This window comes from Carassius auratus, unplaced genomic scaffold (assembly GCF_003368295.1).
Source record: "Carassius auratus strain Wakin unplaced genomic scaffold, ASM336829v1 scaf_tig00214183_4049273_7079891, whole genome shotgun sequence".
Classification (NCBI taxonomy): Eukaryota; Metazoa; Chordata; class Actinopteri; order Cypriniformes; family Cyprinidae; genus Carassius; species Carassius auratus.
In genome coordinates, this window is record NW_020527547.1 from 1,550,129 (window position 1) to 1,574,050 (window position 23,922).

The 23,922-nt window shown below is 40.1% G+C and overlaps 2 protein-coding genes across 2 annotated transcripts; one reads left to right on the top strand and one right to left on the bottom strand.

The window, feature by feature from the left end:
• The first annotated feature begins 2,813 nt into the window (after positions 1 to 2,813).
• LOC113091319 (zinc finger protein 703-like) lies at positions 2,814 to 6,533 on the top strand. The gene is made up of 2 exons (XM_026256754.1): positions 2,814 to 3,515; positions 4,263 to 6,533. The coding sequence occupies exons 1-2, from the start codon at positions 3,267 to 3,269 to the stop codon at positions 5,736 to 5,738; spliced, it is 1,725 nt and encodes a 574-aa protein (XP_026112539.1). The 5' UTR covers positions 2,814 to 3,266; the 3' UTR covers positions 5,739 to 6,533.
• Positions 6,534 to 20,449: 13,916 nt separating this feature from the next.
• Positions 20,450 to 23,130, bottom strand: LOC113091350 (cathepsin L1-like). Its single transcript, XM_026256818.1, has 8 exons — positions 23,050 to 23,130; positions 22,540 to 22,678; positions 22,302 to 22,424; positions 22,066 to 22,218; positions 21,736 to 21,960; positions 21,407 to 21,575; positions 21,136 to 21,253; positions 20,450 to 21,020 (listed from the first exon to the last, which is right to left on the bottom strand). Exons 2-8 carry the CDS (start codon positions 22,663 to 22,665, stop codon positions 20,921 to 20,923), a joined length of 1,014 nt encoding a protein of 337 aa, XP_026112603.1. The 5' UTR covers positions 22,666 to 22,678; positions 23,050 to 23,130; the 3' UTR covers positions 20,450 to 20,920.
• Positions 23,131 to 23,922: the final 792 nt, after the last annotated feature.

Below are 23,922 nucleotides of genomic sequence, written 5' to 3' on the forward strand. Positions count from 1 at the left end.
ATCCATCTTAATTCTAAACCATTGGAATTCTAAGATTTGAGGTTTTAGGTCTGCGCTTCATGTTTCTTGCATTTTTAAGAAGGCAGCAATCCTTCAATTTCTTTGCAGTCCTAAGAATATAACAATGGTTACACCCTGTGATTCTGGGTTTCTGACTTGTAACATCATTTCTAGACAAACGGAAACATTCCAGACATCTTGACCAAACTTCACAGAGTTGCAACAGGAATGGATCAACAGTAAAAGCAGAAAACACTGAGCGTCTACTCATTAATACGCTCGTTGACAGGTTAGACCACACCTGTCATAACTTGTGTGGAGCAAAGACAACAGATGTGTTCAAAGGAAGCGATCGCATCATGTCACTTAACCCCAAGCGCATCTGAATTTGAATGTTTCTGTAGTTTTACAGATTTGCACAGGCATTACAGAGTCCTGTATAGGTGGCAAGTGATGGATGACACTAATAATGACAAAGCAAACAGCAGGGCTGTTGACAGAAGGAGAGGTGACATCATATAACCACCGCTGCTATCTCTCAACACACACATGTGCACGCACACACGTGCAGAACGTTAAATGGCTTTTAGATGCCGCAGGTAAAGAGATCCTTGTTTAACAACAGCAGATGTGCCTGTATGTTGACTTGACAATGTGTAGTTCCTGAATAAATAAGACAATGTGGGTTCAAAACTTAAACACTAAATTATGAGATGGATCTTTGTGTTGTTAGACAGAGTGACAGTTTAATTAACTTAACATCATAGATTAGCAAGACAGAAAGAACTGTTATGTATGATTGAGAATGGTTTAATACTTTGCTACTCCAGTTGACTAGATACTTGTCAGTAGGTACTTGTGAAGTGTGGGAGGCTGTTTGTGTGTGTGCTGTATGTGGGATCTAAAATGACAGGTTGCTGACAAGCTGAAAACTCTATCTGCTGCTGAAATGCAGTGTCCTGAGGCTTTCATTCCTCCCTGCACACTATTATTAAATGAATATTCACCCCTGCCACCCAGATACGCGAGACAAAGCCCTGCAAACACATGTCTGCCTGTTGCCCCTCCTCTCCCTGGGTCAACAGTTCATGCATTCTGTCTTTTTGTCATTTTTATTACACTAAGGCAGGCAACATCACCTTTCAAGTAGCTTCCCAGGTGCTCTTTGTTTTTAACCCCGAGAACAGCTCCAGAGATCAGGCCATTCTCATCTCTCTGACTCACCTGACATGTATTGCCTTTCAGAGTAACATATATATTCTCAACTTTTATGCTGTCAGTTTGAAATATGTTTTATCCTATAATGCATTATCAATACATGACAGCTAAATGAAATTATATATATATGAAGAGTTCAGATGCAAAAGCCTCTAAATGCCATCTGAAATTTTCATCTAAAATTAGGATTTTTATCAGGCTCCTATATTTATGTTCAGTTATTTCACTTTAATAGCCTGGAAAAGGACCTGCCCATTGCCATTAAAGTAAAATGACTCAACCTAAGCATAGGAGCTTGATAAAAATCCTAATTTTAGATTAAAATTTTAGATAGCACTTAGAGGCTTTTGCATCTGAACTCTTCATATATATATATATATATATATATATATATATATATATATATGCGCACACACATTTAAATTCAATTTATAATTTTTGTTTGATAAAATTCGCAATCAATTTTGTGTATGGATGCAACACATGCTTGCCAAAATAATGTAATACAACCACGTCCAATGTCTGGGGTTTATTAATGCTGGGTATAAGCACTTACCAACAATAAAAGCCACTAAATGTACTGAACTTCAAAGTTACTTAGACACGAATTAGCACAGTCTCCCTGTAATAGCCTCTGTCAGGCTTCATTTTTCAATGATTAAGCCAATTCATTGCATAATTAAGTTAGCTAAATTACTTCAATGGCAAAGTAACATGGGATAATGTAATAAAGTTATTAACATTCCAGAACTGGAGGCACACACATAGGCCTATGCTGTTATTCTGTATGAATGTATTCCTCCGTATCACTTGACTTGTTTGGCCTTAAAAATAAACTGCTACCACATTTCTGAACGCTTTTCACTTCAGCACAATGCTCTATTATTACAGTTATGGTTGTACGGTAAAATCAGCAGCATTACATTTGAATTTAAATCATGCAAGAATAAATGAATAGTATGAATGTCATTTTGAACAACATGATAAATACATCTCAGTGAGTTTACTCATTAATAACTAGCAGCAATGTTTGAAACACTTTGAGCTTAATGATGAATCTTTAATATCTTTGTACACAATGTTTGAATATTTATTCTTTAAAACGATGTTGCTCATATTTAAAATAACAAGTAATCCAACAGTGACTATTCCAAAATAAACAATCCAAGCCAATATCATCATATATCCAAAGAATTCAGTGGCAAAAAAAAAGAAGCCATTTTTACAATAAAGCAGAACAGAATAAGAAAACGTGACTATTAGTAAGGAACTTATAACTTGTGTAAAGTCTAATTAAAGTTACTACAGCAATAAATATTACATACAAATTAAGCTATTATTAATGCAAGACACAAAAAAATTAATTATTATAATAAATACTATTAACAAGACTAGATGAGTTATTAAATAAATGGTAAAACAGCATGTCACAGTCTTTGCATGTTTTGACATATAACGAGCAAGCACTTGGCCAGCGGTCCGGAGCGAGGACAGTCTCCGCCTCTGTTGCGCCTACCCACTCATTACTAATGCAGACACAGGCGATTGGACGGCGGCTGAGTGCTTTGAAGTTCTCCCTCAGATCTTCAGTACGAGCAGAGAGTATATGCGTACGGAGGGTGTAGTGAACACACCGGAGCGCACACGGACCAACGGAATGCCATTGTTTGACACGATATTTACCATTAGTTCTGTTGTGTAGTTTCTTTCTTTTTATTATTTTATGATAAGTACTAAGTACTTTGTCTTTTTTCTTATAAGTCGTCGTTTGCGCGCAGCGGACTCGCGATCATTTTGAGGTTAAGGCAACACTGATTCGGTGACGGAACGATGTGGAGACGGAGTGTACGTTCTTCATAGAGACTATAACATCGCTCTTTCTCTGGACTACAGACGGAGCTGTTTCAACGGGATATTTAACTGCTGGTAGAAATAGGATATAATGTCGTTTAGCTCTTTATTAAAAACACTGGATATCTCTAAATGAAAACTGAAGGACACCCGCCCCGTCGCTGCCCTCGACAGGTCTCTGATCCGCCCCGATCCAGATGAGCGAACTGCCTCTTGGATTTGCAGTCATTTCCCGGAACCAGCAGACCCTTAAAAGTCGTTACATTAACAACGATAGTTCGCCCACCTGTGTAAGACCCCAGATCGACTCACTGCCGTACCGTGATCCCGCGCGTCAGGAAAAAAGGCTGCCTATACGGATTCTCAAAATGTTGACCGCTCACACAAGTCACATACTTCACCCAGAGTATCTGCAGCCGCTCAGCTCCGCGCCAGTGAGCATCGAGGTACGAGTTACTCCTCCCTAAAGCATCTTACTTAAAAAAAAAAAAAAAAAAAAAAAAAGTTTTACTCAGAAATGCTACTCGATTATCCGAGTTTGTGCGTTTCTATTATCATTTAATAGACATGGCTATTACGTGTGCGTTTTTTAGGCTATGTTTTATATAATCTTTCAGTATTAGTTTTTTTTTCGCGCGCATCGTTTTAATTATTTAATTCGGAATTCTCCTAACGATTCTGAATGCGATTCAGCGCATATTTGAATGGATTGTCCGGATCTGAATGAGGCCGTGCTCCACTCTCTGGCAGCATTTGCAGTTTTCATATTTCCTGATCGCTACTGACATGCGTCTATGGTTTTTACTAGCACTTACATTTTTAAAGCCACTATTTATCTACCAGCTTATCTAACATTTTGACACAAAAATAAAGCAATAGATATCCATAAAGAAAACTAAAAACACCTTGTCTCTGTGTGAGTATAGGTACTAAAAAATTTTGATTGTCACTGCAATTTATTCCACCTAATGTTTTAAAATGTGACTATAACACGGACACAACTCAAATTGCATTTTATGATAGTCATGCATTCCATCCTAAATGTATACAAAATGACTAATATTTTGATTAGAAATATCAATGTTGCTATCATTAAACATTCCATAGAATTTATTTTGAAAATAACTTATTTTTGCCAGTCCATGCGAAGAAAAATAAAGAATTAACTGAAAATTATTTTTTTGTCCCCATAGCTGGATGCTAAAAAGAGCCCCCTAGCATTGCTGGCCCAGACCTGCTCACAGATCGGTAAACCAGATCCTCCTCCCTCCTCTAAACTGGGATCCCTCTCCTCTAGCAGCCATGGAGACAAGGAAAGTCGCTCTGCCAGCTCCAGCCTGAAGTCTGGGGAGCATCAGAACCAAGACGACAAGTCCAGCTTCAAGCCTTACTCTAAAATTGGATCGGAATGCCGGAAGGATGGCACTGGGATTAACAGCTCAGCAGATAAAACGGGGTTCAGAGTGCCAAATGGCGGTTCTGCAGCTGTGTCGTGCCCCACTTTACCTCCTCATGCCCCCTCTCCACGGGCCAGCTCTCCTCAGCAGACATCAGGACAGTTGCACACACACCGGCAGTCTCAATCTCCACTATCACAGAAACCAACACATCTACAAACTTCTCACATGGACTCCAAAGCTGCGGGTCCAGACCCAGGGAACGACAGCAGCAGCGGTGATCGCAATGGGAAAAAAGATTCAGACCACAACAAATCTGGAAGTCTGGACATTGTACAGATCGCCAACTCCAGTCACGCTCGTGCTAGTGCAAACTCCAGCAGAGCCAGTTCCACCAGCAGTCCTCAACCTGACAATAAGGCTGATCCTCAACCCCCTCAGACCAGCCTGGGTGCAGGCCACATTGCCCCAGTGTCCCCGTTTAAACCGGGCCACTCTGTTTTTCCACTCCCATCTTCCACCATGGGCTACCACGGCTCCATTGTCGGGGCGTATACTGGCTATCCTTCTCAGTTTGTACCTGGGTTACCAGGAAAGCATCCCAGCTCCAGCCCTCTTACAGGGGCCTCGCCTCCCTCTTTCATGCAGGGTTTGTGCAGGGACCCATACTGCCTCACCTACCCCAATGCACCCCATCTCGGGGGCAACAACTGCTCTTCCTGCGTACATGATCCATCATCTGCCTTAAAGACTGGCTTCCCACTTATGTATCCCACCCATCATCTCCACTCCCTCCACCCTAGTTCTCTGTCCTCTAGTGCCACCTCGTCTCTGTCCCATCCTCTGTATACTTATGGTTTCATGCTGCCCAATGAACCGCTCACTCATGCCTGTAACTGGGTCTCAGTGGGTGGCCCGTGTGACAAACGCTTCTCCACCTCAGAGGAACTCTTGGCCCATTTGCGTACGCACACGGCTCTGCCAGGTTTGGATGGGAAGCTGCTCTCCGGCTACCCTTCATCTGTCTCCTCTGCCGCTTCCTGCCACCTCCACCTGCCTCCTCCCAGCAGCCCAGGAGGCCTTCCCAGTTCCCTCTCCCTGCGTGGGTCTCCAGGGTTAGGTTTGGCACGGTATCACCCTTATGGAAAGGCACACTTGCCAGGAGCACCATCACTTCCTATGCACTCTCTACCAGCCACAGCGCCCTACTATTCTCCCTATGCTCTATACAGCCAGAGACTGGGCTCAGCTTCTGCTCTTGGGTACCAATGATTAAAAGACTTTGGACTATGTAAAGATATTGGCATGAGCTCGCTGGAAAGCACAGGAACATGCAGGATTCCCCTAAAAAGAATGAAGATGGGATAGTTATATTCGCAATGAGGAATAAAATCTCATCTGCTTTGGATGACTGTTGCTTAATTAATGGTCATTCCAAACTTCAATTAAGATATTAGGGAAACCTTATGAGATTTAAGGTGGAGAGCCAATGAGAACGCCGGGACTCATTTTATGTGATGAATTTTTCTTTCCCTTTTTTTTTTTTTTTTTTTTTTTTTCCAAGTTACCAAAAGTGTGTATTTATTTTTCACTTGAGCGCTTGACTTTTTGTTTTCTAAGGGACATTTACCGGCAAAATTTATTCATTATAATTTCAGAATTTTTACAGTATGAATATGGTTGCTCCCATCATACACTTTGTAATAATGCAATGTTTGCAACAACAGACTACGACATTGTCTCTCAGACATAAAATCTTTCTTTTACCGTCATTTTCTTTTGTGCGTTTGATCTGTGCAACTCATTCTCTTTTTGGGAGAACAGTTGAGCATGACTTGGTCAACAGCTACCTTTGTTCCTTATGATTTGGCGTTTATTTTGTACGTGTACAGATCAAAGAATAAAACAGAAATATGTGATATATTTTCAATTGTAGCTGACTTTGCAAGTTGGGGATGGAAGTGGAGAGGGGAAAAGAATTCAAATAAGAGTACTATGTTGTGATGGCAGCGCTATCCATTTAACAAAGTCTTATTTTGTTTAATAAATGATACTTGATAACATTTATAGATGTGTTGATGTACCCCCCTTCTCTTTTATATACGTTTCATACACTCTTAGTAACACAAACACTTTCCGATTTGAAAATTTTAGTTAACAGTCACACTGAACAATTGCACAAACGGATCAGAAAATGAAATAAACCACCTGCTATATATTAAACCTTTCATAAAAGCATGTAAACATTCACTGATTTTTTTTTAGTTGGCAATTGGCTTTAAAAAAAAAGTACTTTCACTTGAGCAACTAAACTTTGACTAACAGTTTTTACAGTTTTGTTCCATATTAGTTTAAGGTATTAACACAAAATAAGGTCCTCTGTCTGTTCACTGTTCTGCTCATAATGTGAAAGTGCAGTGTTAGTCACTGCTGCTTGTTTGTGCCTCTGCAGCATTGTGTAAAGAGCTGCCTCAGCACAAGGGAGTATTGGGTCTTAAATACAGCTCAATGATAGCCTGGTAATAACCCATGGGAGCCATGCACTCACTCCCAGTGCACTCTGATGGATTGCCCTGCTACACAAAGGGCAAAAGATGACAATGGGAGGCTGTTAATAGAGAAATATTTATCAAATGCTTGACATGACCCCCAGGAGTGCAGTCCCCATTGTTTGACCCGAGAGTGTTGTGTCCTGTGGTTCAGAAAGTCTTGCTTAATGTTGTGCAACAAAGAGGGTCAAGATTCAATTTTGTTGATGTGATTGCGTGACTATGTCAGGCTTAATGTCTCAAACAGAAGAGGCCAGTGTGTATACTATTCCTCAGAACCATTTCCTCAAAAAAGATGAGTGGCAATGCTCTCAAGCACTAGGATGAACCACGCACACACACAGGTACGCACAGATTCTCAGTTCATTAGCACTTCAGACAGGAGAGGACGCAGCACAGGTGCCACTTGACAGGGCCATTAAATGAATAGATCACTCCACCACCTCTGTTAACACAGGCTATCCAGCAAGGACACAGCATACGGCTCCTCTTGTGTGAAACCAGGAGGTCAAGACTAGAGGAGGAACTTGAGGGGAAATGTTTATATGAGTTTATATGACCCAAATCTACATTTTATTAAGGCACAACACAGGTCTGCTAATAGTGCACAGTCTACTCATTACAGTCACAGGGCAGAATGATGTATAAACTGCAGTAGCCAGTATCTAAACTGTAGTATTGCATTTTGTTGACATAAAGAGCAGTTCAAATCTAAAAGCAAGTTTCAGCGCCAAGAGTATTTTAGAAATGGTCTTGAATGACTTCCTGTGAGACTCAGAGAGGAAGTTATTTAATGGAGTTACGGACTATTTGGGCACAGCCCAAGAGAATTAAAAACCTCATAACGTGGATTACATCGCCCCTAGTGGCAAAGAAAAGAAATGCAACTCCAATTAACAATATGAAATTGTTGAACTTAATCAACAAACTGCGTTTTTTTACAAATTGGAAAATGCATATCATGTCCTGAGCGTTTAAATACATACCATTTTGATGAAGAATTAGGGAAAAAATGAGATAGAATATTAGTTAATGTCAGTACAGGAAGATTAAATGGAGGAGGGGAGGGCTTTTCACATTTTATCCGAAGGAGAGATGTGATCCTGCCATCACCCTATTCCCACTCGTTCATCACATTCCTGCTCTGTCCTTCTCTCAGTCTTTCTCCTCATCAATCTCTCCCTTGCCATTTATCTTTCTCTCCCTCGTCTCCCGGGCTCCAGCTGAGTCAATATGCGGTCACTCTGTTTCTGTCGCCTGCTTATGGAGGGGAGGGGAGCTGGATGGATGTGTGGGTGGGGGTGTAGAGTTAATTTAGTCCCTGACCAGTGTCTTCTCAGCAGGGCTACACCTGTTTGATTGATCTCTTTCTCCCTTTCTCTGCTGTCCCACTGGGCTTAGAATGGACCACCACAACCCCCCCCCCAACCCTTCTCAATGTGTCCAGTCATTTACTAAAGAGAGAAGAGTGTGTGTGAGTGGGAGAGAGAGAGCTGCATCCCATCACATCAGTGTCCCGGGCAGGCAGCCCGGCAGCCCTAGTGATTAATGACGACAGGGTGTGGAGCTGCTCCTCAATTAGCCGCCAAGTCCACAGAAACTCATGAGGCTGACAGCCCCAACCTGAAAAAGAATGAGAGAGGGAGAGAGTTAGATCAAACCCTCCCTCCCCGACTCTTTTTCTTGGGCTGTCTCTCTGTGTTTAGATCTTGTCTCTTGTCTCTCTTCACCTACACCCTCTTTTTCCCCTGGCTTCTCTCCTGTTACTTTCTTGTTGTCTCTTTGATTATGTTACCCTGATGTAGACTCTCTCTCTCCCTTCGCAAACTTCCATATACATTACACTCTGTTAATTACTGCATGAGTACTCTGATGACTGTTTGTCACAGTGATACAGACCAGACCGCTCCGTTTCTCTCACACAGACACACACTCAAGCTCATAAAGCAATCAATCACAAAACTGCTTCTGCTTCATGACTAAAAAAATCCATTGAGGACTTTCCGTGGGACTCTTAATCACATCAACCGCATCACAAAATACCGCTCCATAAGCCAGCAACAACAACAAAAATTGGGGCGGCGAGCACCTCTGCCCAGTGATCTCTTAGCCATCCCATTTGTCTGTGTGCATGTGTGACGACAGCCTGACAACACAGGCAAACGAGTGTGTTGCAATTATGGCTAACCACTAATAATGCATTCCACTGCTACAGCTGGATTCTATTTGCAAAAGCGCTGGGGGGAGCGCGGCACCAATGTCACAAACGTTGTGCGCATGAAAACGTGCCTTGGCACCAGAACGGAGGGGTTAAGATTGATCCCGAGTCATGCCCGGAGTGACAGGACTTTTCCTGCTCTGCTTAGGAAAATGTTTCAGTTACTTGATGCTTCCTCTTCATATGTTATAGAGTGTATTCAACTGAGGGCTTTTTGGTGCTTTTAGTCTATGTTTATTAGCATTGAGACCACATACACTTCTGTTAAAAAAAAAATTCAAATGTTTTGGAAAGATGTCGATTATGCTCACCAAAACTGTATTTACTTAATCAAATTTGTGTAAAAAGTAATATTTAATATTTATATATTGTTTTTATTAACCATTTGTCTTGTTCAATTTAATGTGTTCTTGCTGAATGTATTTACTAAAAAAAACTGCTTCCAGCAGTTGTACACTTTTAAAGGTTTTTCAAACCTGATAAGTGACCAAAAAATATTGATAATATATACCCACATTTTTGTCCAATAAATAAAGCTCTCTACTAGAATCATGGTTCAAGACTGTGACATTTCAAAATAACATTAAAATATTCCATTTGATGTGTCCCAATGGGCCAACTTCCTGTTTTAAAAGAAAGCGTCAACACAGGAAAAACAGCCTTCATCAAGCCATTTCATGGGATTCTTTAAATGTATCTAGCCCCTAATATAAGAAAATTATCATATCTTGAAGGGCCTCTATAATAAATTCTTTTGGATGATGTAGTGGCATCTGCTGGGGAATGTTTTTAGTTTCATTATGTAATTATTTTGATTCAGTTTATATCATGATTGGACATTATGCTCATTCTGTGCTGTGTGCGCACTTCAGTGTCAGTATATATAAATAGTTTATATAATCAGCATATAATTCAAACAACTAGCTACATTAATCCAGAAGAATGTACTTTAATAAAATGACTAGTATATTGTCATTTGTGAACACCACTATGAGGACATGTAGAATATGGAGAGCCTTTTAACTGTTTATTTTACCTGCTGCCCTCAGCCTCAAGCTTGGCATAACATTGTCCTAATGTTTAAATACTACTGTCATGTGCAGTCCGGCTTTAAGTCGACTCTATGACATAATTTATAAACTTCTAACAGGTAATGTTAGGTGTGAGCATGACGCACCGATTTGTTAAACCCAAAGGTCAACCAATCCATTAAACACAGTGTTTTAAGCTGCTGTCTAACACGCTGGGCAGATGTAAAGAAATTTGGCGATGTTGAAACCAACGTGTAAAATACCCCCCCCCCCCCCCCAATTCAGTATATATAGAACTATTATTAAAGGTTAAATACGAGTCCTCACACTCAAAACAGAAGTGCACAGAAAGGTAAAGAAATCTGTCAGATTTTGTTTAATGAAATATAGAGATAAAAGCACTCGTCAACACTGCCATTTTTCTTCATAATGTGACAAGCCTATACATACTCTGAAACTTTTACCCAAGGCCTAGTCACCAGATTTTCCTTCCGCCTCTGTCAGGATATTTTATGGACCGTAAATGTGTGTATGTGTGTGTGTGGTAGCGAGCATACACCACAGAACAGCCAAGTTAATGTTATGAGAAGCGGCAGGGGTTTCTTAAGTAAGAGCAAAAGTTTTCCAGAGCAATGTGATTATTTTTACTGACTCAACGCCCCCCTCCCTCCCTTTTAGCAGTGCTGATGGTAACCACTCGGTCTCCTTGCCCTCTCGGTCTTGGCGGTAAGCTAACCCAGCTGTTCTCAGTGCCATTTTAGGGAGAGGAAAAAATGAAGGCAGGAAAGGGACAGAGAACGAAAAAGAGGGAGAGAGCGAGAGAGAAAAGCTGGCAGGGAGGGGAACAGACCTGATTATCCAAATACAGTCATTAAAGGGGAAATGTGTTTTTCAAACTGTCAAGATGATTAATGAGGGGGAGCAAATCCTCTCAAATGCCCTTGTTTAGTCTAACTGGCAGACATGATCCTGGCCACTGATTAATGGCAGTGCTGGTGCATGAGGCCACCGCGAGGTGAGATGAGTGGGTGGGTGGGTTGTTGGGTGGTGGGATAGGTGTTAGGTAGTGGAAGGGCTTGTTTGTAGTGTGGCAAAGAGATCTTACGTCACAGGATGTTACAGAGAGGGAGCGAAACAAGAGAAAGTGAATACTAGTCAACAGAAGTTTAATCTTCACCACTTTTAAGAGGTTTAATTAGTTTCAACAAGGCTGCATGGCTTCACCTCACAAATATGCTCATTAGATGTTTTCGGCCAAACTTGCGGTGGGTGAACATGCATACCATGCATGTGATTTATGGCATACATAACTGTGGTAATAATTATAGCGTACAACCGACTTGCAGTAAAGTAACAGTCATTAGTGCAAGAAAAAAAGCAGATCCTGTTAGCGCTAAATGGATCTCGGCATTGTTTTGAAGAAGTCAAATCAGATGGAACACCCTAACAGTGTGTGTGTTTGCGTCAGAGAGCTGACTTTAGAAGTGACTGATTTTCCTCCTGGCTGGAGCTAAAGTGCTGATACCTGATTATTTCACTTTGTTGACCTTAAAGAGTGGCAGTTACAGCATGCACACACACACACTCACTGCTACTGGTTAAGAGTTATGTGGCATAATGACAGAGCACACATTCATTAGCCATTGTCTCCCCGACAGTATTGGAAACCAATTGGTCTGGGAGCTATTCATCAGGAACGCAGACAGGCTAACAATTCTTGTATGGACAGCAGAGCTATTGGTCTGTGCTTGGGAGGTCTTCTTTAGACTCACTAGGCACGGTTCCACTGTTGGGCCAGTGCTAGCCAGTGCTTTCAGTGGGCCAGGTGGAGCTAACAGCCTCAGACCAGTAGCACCGAACCCAAAATCATGATGCGACTCCACCGTCGGGCCAGAATCTCCAAGAAACTTCACTAAAGCCCCCCTACCACAACTCTCTGGATCAATGCCACACAACCCTATCATTTCACCAACAAATAGAAGTTATCATCAGAAAACTAATCAGAAATCAATCACTGGAACTTCAAGATCATTAAACAAACATGATAAAACCGGCCGTTTGTTTGCATTATTGATATTCACTTAGGCCTGGTTCACACGGGACGATTTTAAAATTGTCTGCCGATTTTCCAAACCTGAGAGACCCCACACACGGCGATAAACAAATCAAGGGTCTAACAGTTTTGGTCGTTCATTGTGTGGTGTGCAGCCACACGGCAACATCACACACGAACCGATTTGACTCCCGAGCATTCCCAGGTCAGACGGGAAATCTCGCGAAATCCCTCGAGATCAAACGTGACTTCAGAGTAAACAATCATGGCGGACGAAGAGGATGCAGTGGCCATAGTTTGTGCTTTGTTTTTAACTGAAAAAAAAAACTTAAGAAAAACAAGAAAAGGTGATGGTCAAAGAGGTGGAGACAACGCGAGCATGGACTATACTTGCTACATCATGATATGGAGGAAAGTTGTTGTTTTATCTCATAGAAATTTTGTTACGTACTACAGATTAATTACCGTTGAAATAAACGTTCATATATATTCGTTTCCATGTACTCTGGTGGACTGCAGTTGTGGATGTAGTTATGCCCATCGACTTTATTTGTATTTGTTATATTATATACGCCAGCTGTTTTGATTTTGTTTCCCTGTACTTCCTCACCGCCTCTTCACCTCGCTTTCTGATTGGCTACACGCCACAGTCCACAGACTGCGTGATTGTTTGTCCTTACCTGGACAACCAACACCATGTCCAAGAAGGCACAACAGAGCCAACACTTTCTCCGCCGGCAGAAGAGATCAAGTCTCCCTCCACCCATCCTCACCACTTTCTACAGAGGAACCATAGAGCTTGCTGAGCAGCTGCATCACTGTCTGGTGCGGGAACTGTAGTGCAGCAGATCGCAAGACCCTCCAGCCAACAGTGAACACCGCTGCAAAGATCATCAGTGCCCCTCTCCCCTCCATCCTGGACATTTTCCTCACACAATGCTCCAGCAAAGCAAACAGTATTGTGAAGGACCCCACCCATCCCTCCCACAGTTTTTCCATCTCCTACCATCAGGAAGAAGGAAGAGCCCACTCCACCAGACTGCTCAACAGCTTTTTTCCCCAGGCTGTGAGAGCCCTGAACTCAAATCACTCCACCCTCCTCCGAAACCCCACACAAACCCCTTACCTCCTGTAACATGGATCATCTCACTTCCTCCACCCCCCAACATTTCCACATCACAGAAAAACTGTCTGAAACATTTTTTTTTTTTGTGCAATTCTCCTCTATGCGCACTAGACACTTTTCACGCACTCTGTCCATAATATGTGTGTTCACATGGTCATGCACTACAGATCATCTTGCACTGTTCCCCAGCCTGCTGCTTGACTTACGATGTTTCTCTTTGCACATGTACAGTACTATGTGAAGCATTCGTATAGTCCATATTTTTTTTCTTTTTCTGTCTATGTATAAAACATTTATATATAGTACATTCATATTCAAAATCTGTCAGTAGGTTAGTTGTGTATAGGTACAGTGTTTATGTGTAGCATTTGTATAGTTTGTATTTTTTTAGCTTCTATATAGGTAAACATTTATATATAGTATATATATAATCAAATCTTTTAGTAGGTTAATTATGTATAGGTATTGTATTATGTGAAGCATTTGTATAGTCTTTTTTTAGCTTCTATATAGGTAAACATTTATATATAGTATATTTATAATCAAATCTGTCAGTAGGTTAGTTGTGAATATGGTTTATACCGTTTTACTTCATTGTTGTATGTCTGTATTTATGTAGCACTGTGGTCCTGTGAGGCATGACATTTCATTCCACTATGTCCACACATAATCAGAATGACAATAAAGCTCAACTTGAACTAGATTTGAATTGAGATTTGCAAGATTTAACAGTGTTCCATCGACTGACATTAACGCAAGTAAAATGTATACTCCGAGTGCACCAATTATTTCAATATAAAAATAAAACAGATCTTGAGCAGCAGAAAATTTATCTTCTAACAGCTGTTGTTTTTATTTTTACTTTGTCATTATTTTACTTCCGTTTTTTAGGCTGCAAGGTCTCCTTATGACCTCTCTTCTCATATTCATTCCCTGTACATCAATAAAATGGCTAACATCTGTGAACCTCTCTTATAATGACACAATGTGAAGCTGTACATCTCTCATTTCCCTCAGCATAACATTCTGTTCTCGGTTCCCATAAACCCCTCACTTGTGCCTGCCTAGAAACTCACATGCCACACACACACACACACACACACACACACACACAGTACCTTTGTATAGCTTCATAATAAATAGTGCAGTACAGCCATATGGAAGACACTGAACAGTATAAACAAAAAAGTATATAGGCCTGTCAGGCTGGCCTGTAACACATTTCCTCACATACTAGACAACAATCATTAATCTGGCTTTCATACTCAGACAAACAGCTTCTATAAGTCAAAACTATAAGCAGCTGATGGCAAAAATAACCTGAGCATGCTAAACTACCAGCTATCAGACTAAATGATGACATGAAAAATTAGAAGAGGAAAGGGAGAGTTAAACCGGCTGATATCTAAGATAAACATATCCCTCAATATGTTCATGAAAAGATTAAAAACATGTCAGAAATGGTGAATGATGACAAGAAGAAGCTCAGAGAGACAAAACAGATGGGCAAAAGGGAGTTAATGGAGGGCACGGGTGGGAAGGTTGGGTGGAGAAGTCAACGTTCCTTAAGAGCTGAGAGAAGGACAGCTGTGTGTGTGTGTGTGTGTGTGTGTGTGTGTGTGTGAGGAGGCCCTAGAAGCCAGCTCTGTTTGTGTGTCAGAGGGAATAGTGATTAATGACCCACAGGCCTTGTTTCTCTTGCTTCCTTCCTCAGCAGCGATGTCACACACACCGTCACATGTCAGCCTAATGGACACGGGCAGACAGTGGCGGGAGCTGCCCGTTGCTCCAGACTCACACGCACATTAAGAACATGCATGCGTGTCAAAAATCCCATGTTTTTATTGAAACAGAAACAAAACAAAAAGAGCACAAATTTTCACTGCACGATTCGTGGCAAGAGAGCCTGCAGTGTTCGTTTTGTGCACTGATTATGTGCAAGAAGGAAAGAGAGAAAAGAACAGGAGGGAAAGATGTTGTGCATCAGAGAAAAAGGAGAATGTGCAGCTGAGAGAGAGAGAGAAGTCAGTGTTTGCATGTGTGCCGGTTCCCAGCCCTGTCAGTGAGCTGTCAGAGTGTGATTTATGGTTGTGAGACTCACAGCAGTCCTTGCTGCCAGTTCAGTATTGTTACAACTGACATCTAATGAGGCCCGACGTGCTTTCAAGCACAGCACTTAACACAGGCCTCCATCTCCACCAGTCACAGGCCCTCTTTTCTCTTCCTCTCTCACTCTCATTTATTTTCTGCATCTGGGGTGGCAGACCAAGGAAAGGAGCAAAGACACGGTCTTGCTGCGAGAGCTTACAAAACGGAGAACACAGATGAAGCTGCAGTCAGCAGGGTTTTTTTTCCGTCTCTCCCCCTCCCCCTTATAAAAGCCTGCACAATGGCAAATTAAAGTAGAGTGAACCTTTATATACTGATGACATTGCTTTGAAAGTCAATATCTCACCGTTTTTCTGCGCCATAAATTTTTTCAACTCTGCTCCGATGCTAGTAATTGTTTAGAGGATAGTCCGCGCTCTGGTCTAATCATATTGGTGGCTGTGTCATTTTGAAAGGGAGGAGGAGTAATGCTGGATGAGAGCTCCTTGGCTTTGACTTTTTCCTGATCTTAGGTTTCGGCTCAGCTCTTCTTCAGGCTGCTAGCTTAGACAGGACCCCTTGCAGTAATCATAAACAGAGCCGCTGGCAGCAGCACCGGCGTACTGCGCTCCCTCCCTACGCCCCCTGCTCCGGTTCCTTGTCAGACGTGATTAATGGCACACGGGCCCGGTGCGCTTTGCGTTGCCAGTTCCAGCGATGTTCCCTTGATACTTAATGAAGTCTGACAAACTTCTTTTCCCTCATTGTGTTCCAGTTATTTTCCCCCGCTCCATTTAAGAGAAGCCCAATGTAGCTAAATTTGCCACTGCCGCACAAAAGCACAGGTCAGAGTTTTCATATTTATTGCGCAGTCGAGGAGCACAGCCTATAACACTGTTGGCAACGTCGGCTGTTTCTCAGGCAGCTCGTGTTGCTGTTCATACTTCAGATTTGAGTAGTTTTGATTGCAGTCATTAGATGTTCCACAACTTCAGTTCCAAGTACTAAAGGTCACGGTGGCCTTAAAGGACAAGGTCAGTGGTATCTCAAACACATGTGCTGATTTTTCTTACTGCCATCCAGTGGAATATCTAATACAGATTTTTTTTTTTTTTTTTTTTACAAAAATCAGTGGCAGAGGAGGCAGCATCTCATAAAAAAATCTGGAGTAGAAGATAATCCTAATAATGAAACAGTGCCAAAAGCATATGAATATTACAAAATACAAGATTAAATCATGTGTGAGGTGCAATATTATTATTATTTTTTTATTTGGCTGATAATGAAATTATCAGCAACAGCTTGCAAATAAGCCTGAATTTGTCAAATTGGAGGAAATGGAAGGAAAAATTACAAAGAAAACAAGTTATGACATCACCACTTTCAGTCACGTCTAAATCAAAACTGCTTAAAATGATGAACTGTAAGCGAAATGTCTTTAGCAAGCATAAAACTTTCTTTACACACCAAATAGCAGTTAGTAGAAGCAAAAAAAGCAGTAAAATTAAAGTATACTTAACAGTACTCATTGATAGTGGATTGTGTGTGTATATATAGAGAGAGTTATACTAATCTGTCTAAATATTAAAAAAATGGAGCATGGATTTACAGTCAGCAATCCATTTTAAAGCTGTAAATCAAACTTAAACAAAAAAAGAACCTTCTATATCCACGTCTCATGTGTATTTAGCCTACTGCATAGTAGACTACACAGTGATTTGAAATTTAAATTAATTCAAATGTCATCTAAACAACACGATTAACAAAATTACTATGGAAAGTAAATGCAAATAATGTTGTTGATGGTTAGTGTTCTTAATTAAAAAAAAAAAAAAAACCTCAGCAGCATGGATAGTAGAGAAAGTACACTTGGGGGAACAGAGTTGTGATGTATTACAAAACTCTGTCAGTTTAAGAGAACACTACAAGTCTGTTACAATAGCATCAAGGATATTTAAAAGAAAAAGAGAGCAAATAGTTCTGTGATGTTTTGTTGCCTTCTCTCTAATCCGTTTAGTCTCTGCGGTGAAGACTGTTCTCTAGACCAGCAGGGGGCTCTGTGTTGCAACTTAAAAGCAAATATATGTTTTTATATATTTTATGTTTTTGTGTGTGAGAACAAACCATCACAAACAGGGTGGGACACAATAAACCCTTAAAGTATTATCTGTATTTCAGTTTATGCGTTGAAAGTTGAATTTATTTGGCCACACTCCACATAAATTACTGCATTACTTTTTAAAGAAAAAAATAGCGGCACTGACCAGGTAAGGGTTCTGCTGCCCTGGTCCATAAATGCAATCTGTATCCATCTTCACCTCTTTTGCGAGAAGACTTAATATAATAATAAAAAAATGGTAACAAAACAAGGTTTACCAGTGACCTTGTTTATTCCACATTGCATTAGAAAACAAAGAAACTAACAAACAGTTGTCCCCTGTGCTGTCATTGGTTCTTGAATGTTGAGGAAAGTCTCCACCAGCAGAGGGCGCTCTTGCAATATAAATGTTTATTATAGGCCTACGGCTTACTTCTTTCTTTTGCTACATTTGTAATTGTGATTAAAGAAAAGTGTTCCAAGCTAGTTAACAGGACTTTAAATTACATTTTAATTTAAAATAAAAATGTAATAAATAAAAAAATTACATAAAAAAAATCTCGAGTTAAGAGAAACATTGCTACAATACTGCATGCAATGCCTTCTAATTCTGCAAAAGGACATAGTAAAGCAAAGAAATTATTTAAAGCCAGTCAACCACTCTCACTTCAACTCCACCAGCTGCACTTTTTAATAAAGCAAAATCTGCAATAAACAATGTAGCTCCATATCATTCCTGGACTCATTGCTGACATGCACCATGATCAAATTATGCTCAAGACATATAATCAAAGCAAATGCTGTAAGAAATGATTTATGTGAATAACATTTGATAACCATGAAGCTGGCTGACAACAGCAGTGGAATGGCAAAGCCAAGCACATGACTCAGAATGACTCTCTAACAAGCACAAACAGCATGTACTGACCTCTCATATTTACAGCTCAAACTTCAAAGCCAAGCTAAGTAGCGTTGTGTCGATGTCTAGGCACATTACCAACACATTCTGTTGGATCTTGATTTTAAAACATAGCTACTCAGCATGAGGTTCACACACATATGACAGAATTTATACAACTAATGTATTTTTCACTTTTTTGTCGATGAAGTTAAATACAGGTGTAAACAGGATCTAAAATGCATGTTAAGCTCATATGAGCTAGCTCTCGACTGAACAATTGTGATCGGATTACTAAAAACGTATCTCAAGTGTAAACAGGGCGAATCTGTTAGGTACAAACACAACACGTGTTTATGACTAGTAAGATTATAGTGTACCGATAAAACGGAGAAGTATGTGCGTACATACTAGGCCTATATTGTGTTCTTCATTGTACAGTACCTTGCTTTGTTTCATTAGATCTTGATAGAACATAAACTTTTGTTCCCAGCTTTCAACACAGCTTGGACCTGTATGTCGTAAGTGTCTGAAAAGGCGGTAATAAATATATATAGTGTCTTAGACAACTACAGTTACTTTTAAAGCATCAGGTGGAAGTTGACAAACGCTGAATGACTTAACTCTTGACATACTTTTCCAGGAAAATCGTCATTTGGCGTTGGTTACCATATCCAACTCCTGCCACTAGCGCCAAACTGATTGTGATCAGCTGAACTTGCGAGCGCGCATTTTGCAGTCTCGAAGTTTTTCTTGAATAACATCTCATGCGGAAACTGTGGGGAACTGAAAAAGCTACAAGACAACTCTGAAAGACGTCCGTCTAGTAGTGCGTTTTTTTACACAAGAATTTATATATTATTAAAATGATTTTTTTAAAGTTATTTAAGGAGTAAATTAAAATAAACAATTAAATTATTATTCACATATGAATAAAAATTTAAGAATAGATTTAGAACATTCATATCTATATAAAATTTATATATGCACATACATTTCTTCTATCTCATTTTCAAAAAGACCTATGGCACTGGTTATCTTAAAAACATATAGGCTACATGATACAAGCAAATAAGTTAGATGTATTGCCCAAAGGTCAGTAATAGTGATTTTCATGTGGGTCTCTTTAACCATGTTTTAAGGCGTTAACAAAAAGCCCTAGTTCAAGACAAAAGGTAGTAGAGACCATCCAATATTTTACTTTCTCCTTTAGTTCAAGACAACTTAAATGTGTCCTTGCTTGGAAAGCATGTTTAAATGTACAAGAGCAAACCAGTGATACCATTTGTGGCAGCATCATTTTTTATTAATAGTTTGTATGTCCATTGTTTTCCATCCTTCGGATGAGACGTTAAACCGAGGTCCTGACTCTCTGTGGTCATTAAAAATCCCAGGATGTCTTTCGAAAAGAGTAGAGGTGTGACCACGGCATCCTGGCTAAATCCGCCCATTGGCCTCTGACCATCGTGGCCTCCTAACAATCCCCATATCTGCTGATTGGCTTCATCACTCGGTCTCCTCTCCACCAATAAGCTGGTGTGTGTGGTGGGCGTTCTGGCGCACTATGGCTGTCGTCGCATCATCCAGGTGGATGCTGCACACTGGTGGTGGATGAGGAGATACCCCCTGACTATATAAAGCGCTTTGAGTGTCTAGAAAAGCGCCATATAAATGTAAGGAATTATTAATTATTATGCTATTTTGTTTACGTATTTGGAACAGTATTCTGAAACTTAAATTTGTTAGTGTTGCCATAGTCAAATTTGATTCAACAGACTGTTTCCTAACACTCTTAAATAATGATTTGATTACACAGCACGATACAGCAGGGTGAGAACTATTGCTTGGTCCTTTGGTTAAACCAAATTTTGTTTTTGCTTGCATGAGATCCCATGTGCGCATAAACATACAGACTCTCATAGTTTTCTGTACCAGTAGATTTAATATTTATCCATTTACAGGTCAAGTAAATAGCACACAGAATTGTACACATACTTGTAACACTCGACGTGAGCCATGTTCACACCTGTAACATTACTCAAATTAAAGCTTTAAACACAGTGAAGTGACTTGCATCTCAAAAGAAAATGGTTCACTACATCAAAAGAAAACGTTAACTTCTGATAGATTAGTGCATTCCAAGATAGCTTAAATTTAAAATTTAAATTTCTACAAAACAGTGGCAGTGTTCCAGACTAAAGTAACTTATTTAATTTTTTTTTCATAAAAAAACAAAATGGAGCAAGTGTTCATAAAGAAAGCAATGTATTAAGGTCCTTATTGCACTACAATATTTAATAAAAACCAAAACAGTAGAATTAAAAACAGCATGTTTAGGCAAATAAGAGAAACACGAATTAGGCCAACTACAGGCATTACACGGTCCAGTGGCCTTACACTAGGGGATAGCTGGCAGATGTCGCAATGCCACAATGGTTCTGACGGTCCCTAGCCATGTAGATGTAGCCTTTGTCACCCCATTTTTCGGTCCAGCTAAAGATACAGAACAAGTTTAAAACCTTGCAAATTAGGTTGTGCCATCAGTGTTATAGAAAATAAATTCAAAATAGAGGGCATCATTAAAGAGGACACCAAAAGTCAGTCATACCTGTTCTTCACAATCCAGTATCTTTTCCCAACAACATCAGCACCCTCATAACCATAACCAACCACCAGAGCTCCATGGTCAAGTTCTTCACTGCTGCACTCCTTCTCATAATAGATGCCTACAGCACAACATTAGAAAGGAGTTGGAGACTTTCAGTCTGCTTCAGGTTTAAAAGGCAAGCTATGTAGTTTTGTAATAGTGCAGTTTTAGAATAAAGTTCAAAAACCATAAAATTTGACCGTTTACACAGCTCAGGGATAAAACCACTTACCAGACTGATAGAACTGGAAGGATTCATGACAAGCATCAATGGCAACAGCTATAGGACCCACAGCAGCAACAGCCTTCATTAGAGCATGTTCTTTACCACTGGGAATGTCCACAAAACCAGTGTCATTAGCAGCATTATAACGGGGGTCATAATGGCATGGCTGATCATCCTGCATTTAAAAAAATTAATAAAATTTTAAGTACATTACATGTTAGGTTGTGGAATACTCAATTATACAGGGTTGAAATGGGAGCAAACCTGTAAGGTTGACAGCCATATGAGATTCATTAGCATCTGCAAGTCAGAAAGAGCATACAACTGATCCTTACCTTTGCAAGGTAGGGATAAGACTCCTCTGAATCCAGCCCATTGTTGTCCTGAACATACTGGAAGGCCTGGTCCATGATACCTCCATCACAGCCATTATTGCCCTCCGGCCTGGAACAGTCCATCAGGTTTTGCTCACTCAGAGCAACCAGCTTTCCAGTTTTGCGGAACACCTGACCCTCCAAAGCACCGGTTGAGCTAAAAGCCCAGCAAGATCCACAACGTTTCTAGGATCACAAAACAGTATTTTGAGTAAAGTAATGCACGCAGATTTAAAACATCAGATATAGGTTAAACATGAGCTCCAGGAACTAGTTTGATAGACTGCTTACTTGGTCTTTGATAGGAGTAACATAGCCCTTTTCTCTCCAGTCAACCTGTTGTGGGGCTTCAAAAAAGCTGGGTTCAATGAACAATGAGCCTTTTGATTTCCGGCTGGGGTCATGATTATAACCATTCATCACTTGTGTGAACTCCTCATTTGTCTAAAATGGGAGCAAGAAAGTGCAAACAAAGGTTTAATAAAACAGTCCTATTTAAAAAAAAAGGGTCATATTGAACTGCTCACCATATCACCAAATTGGTTCATGCCCAGTCGGAAGGTGTGTTTGCCCACAGAATGCTCAAGATTGTGCAGCTCAATTTTCTTCAAGTTCTTCTCCCACACCATTCTCCTCCAGCCCTCTTCCTTCTGAGGAAGCAAACAGACACTGTAGCCATTAAAATGTTCTGTATGAAGACTATAAAGATGTAGCTATTCAATTGTGTTAAACCTATGTTTGGCTATAGACTCAAGCACTACTCACCTCATGATAGTTTTTTCCATGCCAGCTCTTCCAGAGGTGCCAGTGATCGTCTAACTGCTGGTTAAAGCTTGGAGCAGCAAACACTGCACTCAAGCATAGCGTGAAGAGCGAGGCAAACAGCATCATCCTGCCTGGAAGACTGTGACAAAGAAAAACAAGATATACATTTAATGGAATGCAACAGGAGTTACACAGATTACAGCAGTAAACGTTTTAACCAATTACAAAGGGAAAAACTTCATTGTGCAAATTATGATGAAAAAAGACCCTGAACATGTATAAAGCCACATAATACAGCGTATAATAAAACGTTCAACAACTGTAAGTTAATAAAATAGAAGTTAATATTCAGGCAGCTGCTCCATCTTAAGTTTAAACAATTCTGCAAAGCTAATTTATCCACTACAGACGAAGCTAAAACCCAATTAAATACAATTCCTAGCAGCGTATCCTCCAGAAAAAAAATGAATGAATGAATATATATATTCTAACTAAAGAAATAAACTCAACTCAGCTAACGAAATGATTGACTGTCATTGTTTACAACTGAGAGGGTTTTAAAGCGTGCCCGCACACAGAGGGGCCCTCTCATTGGCTGAGGGTGATGACGAGCCAAATGTTCACAGCCAATCAAGTCAAGCAAGAATCTCATACACTCATGTGATCCAGCATCATATCGAGAACTCAACAGTGGAGCACGGTGGTACTTGCTATTTTGGAACAAGATTACAAGTTACATCGGGGGATTTTGCCTATATTCAGGTGTTTTTAAAATAATAATTTATAAAATACGAGGGGACATTTAATTGGCTGTCGTGGAAATAATACGAGATTGAATGGGAATTGTAATCTGTTCGATAAAATACATGTTTCAATTGCTAGTTATTGCAAAGGATTTATTGTGTTAATCTCCATGTGAATTTGTGCTTGATGTGAGAAGCGTGTGGCTGAAAACGCAACATGATCAGACAGAAAATAATAAAAGTGAAAACATTAGGCCATTGAGAAAATTCTCTTAACTAAGCGTTTTGAAGCACCATCAGCAGCTTGTGTTTTGTATGACTCTTAATATACTTAATATAGTAGGTCTTTCAGTTGCAGAGAGAGAACACATAACTTTTCGTGTTTCTACGATTTTATTTTTTAATAGGTATTCCAACATATAGGCCTACTGAATATTATATACATAAAAACATCTCCATGCATCAAAAACTTGAATTTCAAGAACTTTAAAGAATTTTAAGAATTTTAAAGTAGCAATTAATGCAATAAAATTTGTTGAATAAGTTGAAAACGTCTGCTAAGTTACTAAATAGCATTGTTTTAAATAATACTTGTGTGAGTACTATTTCACAGAAATCCACAGAGACATTCATGTGCACG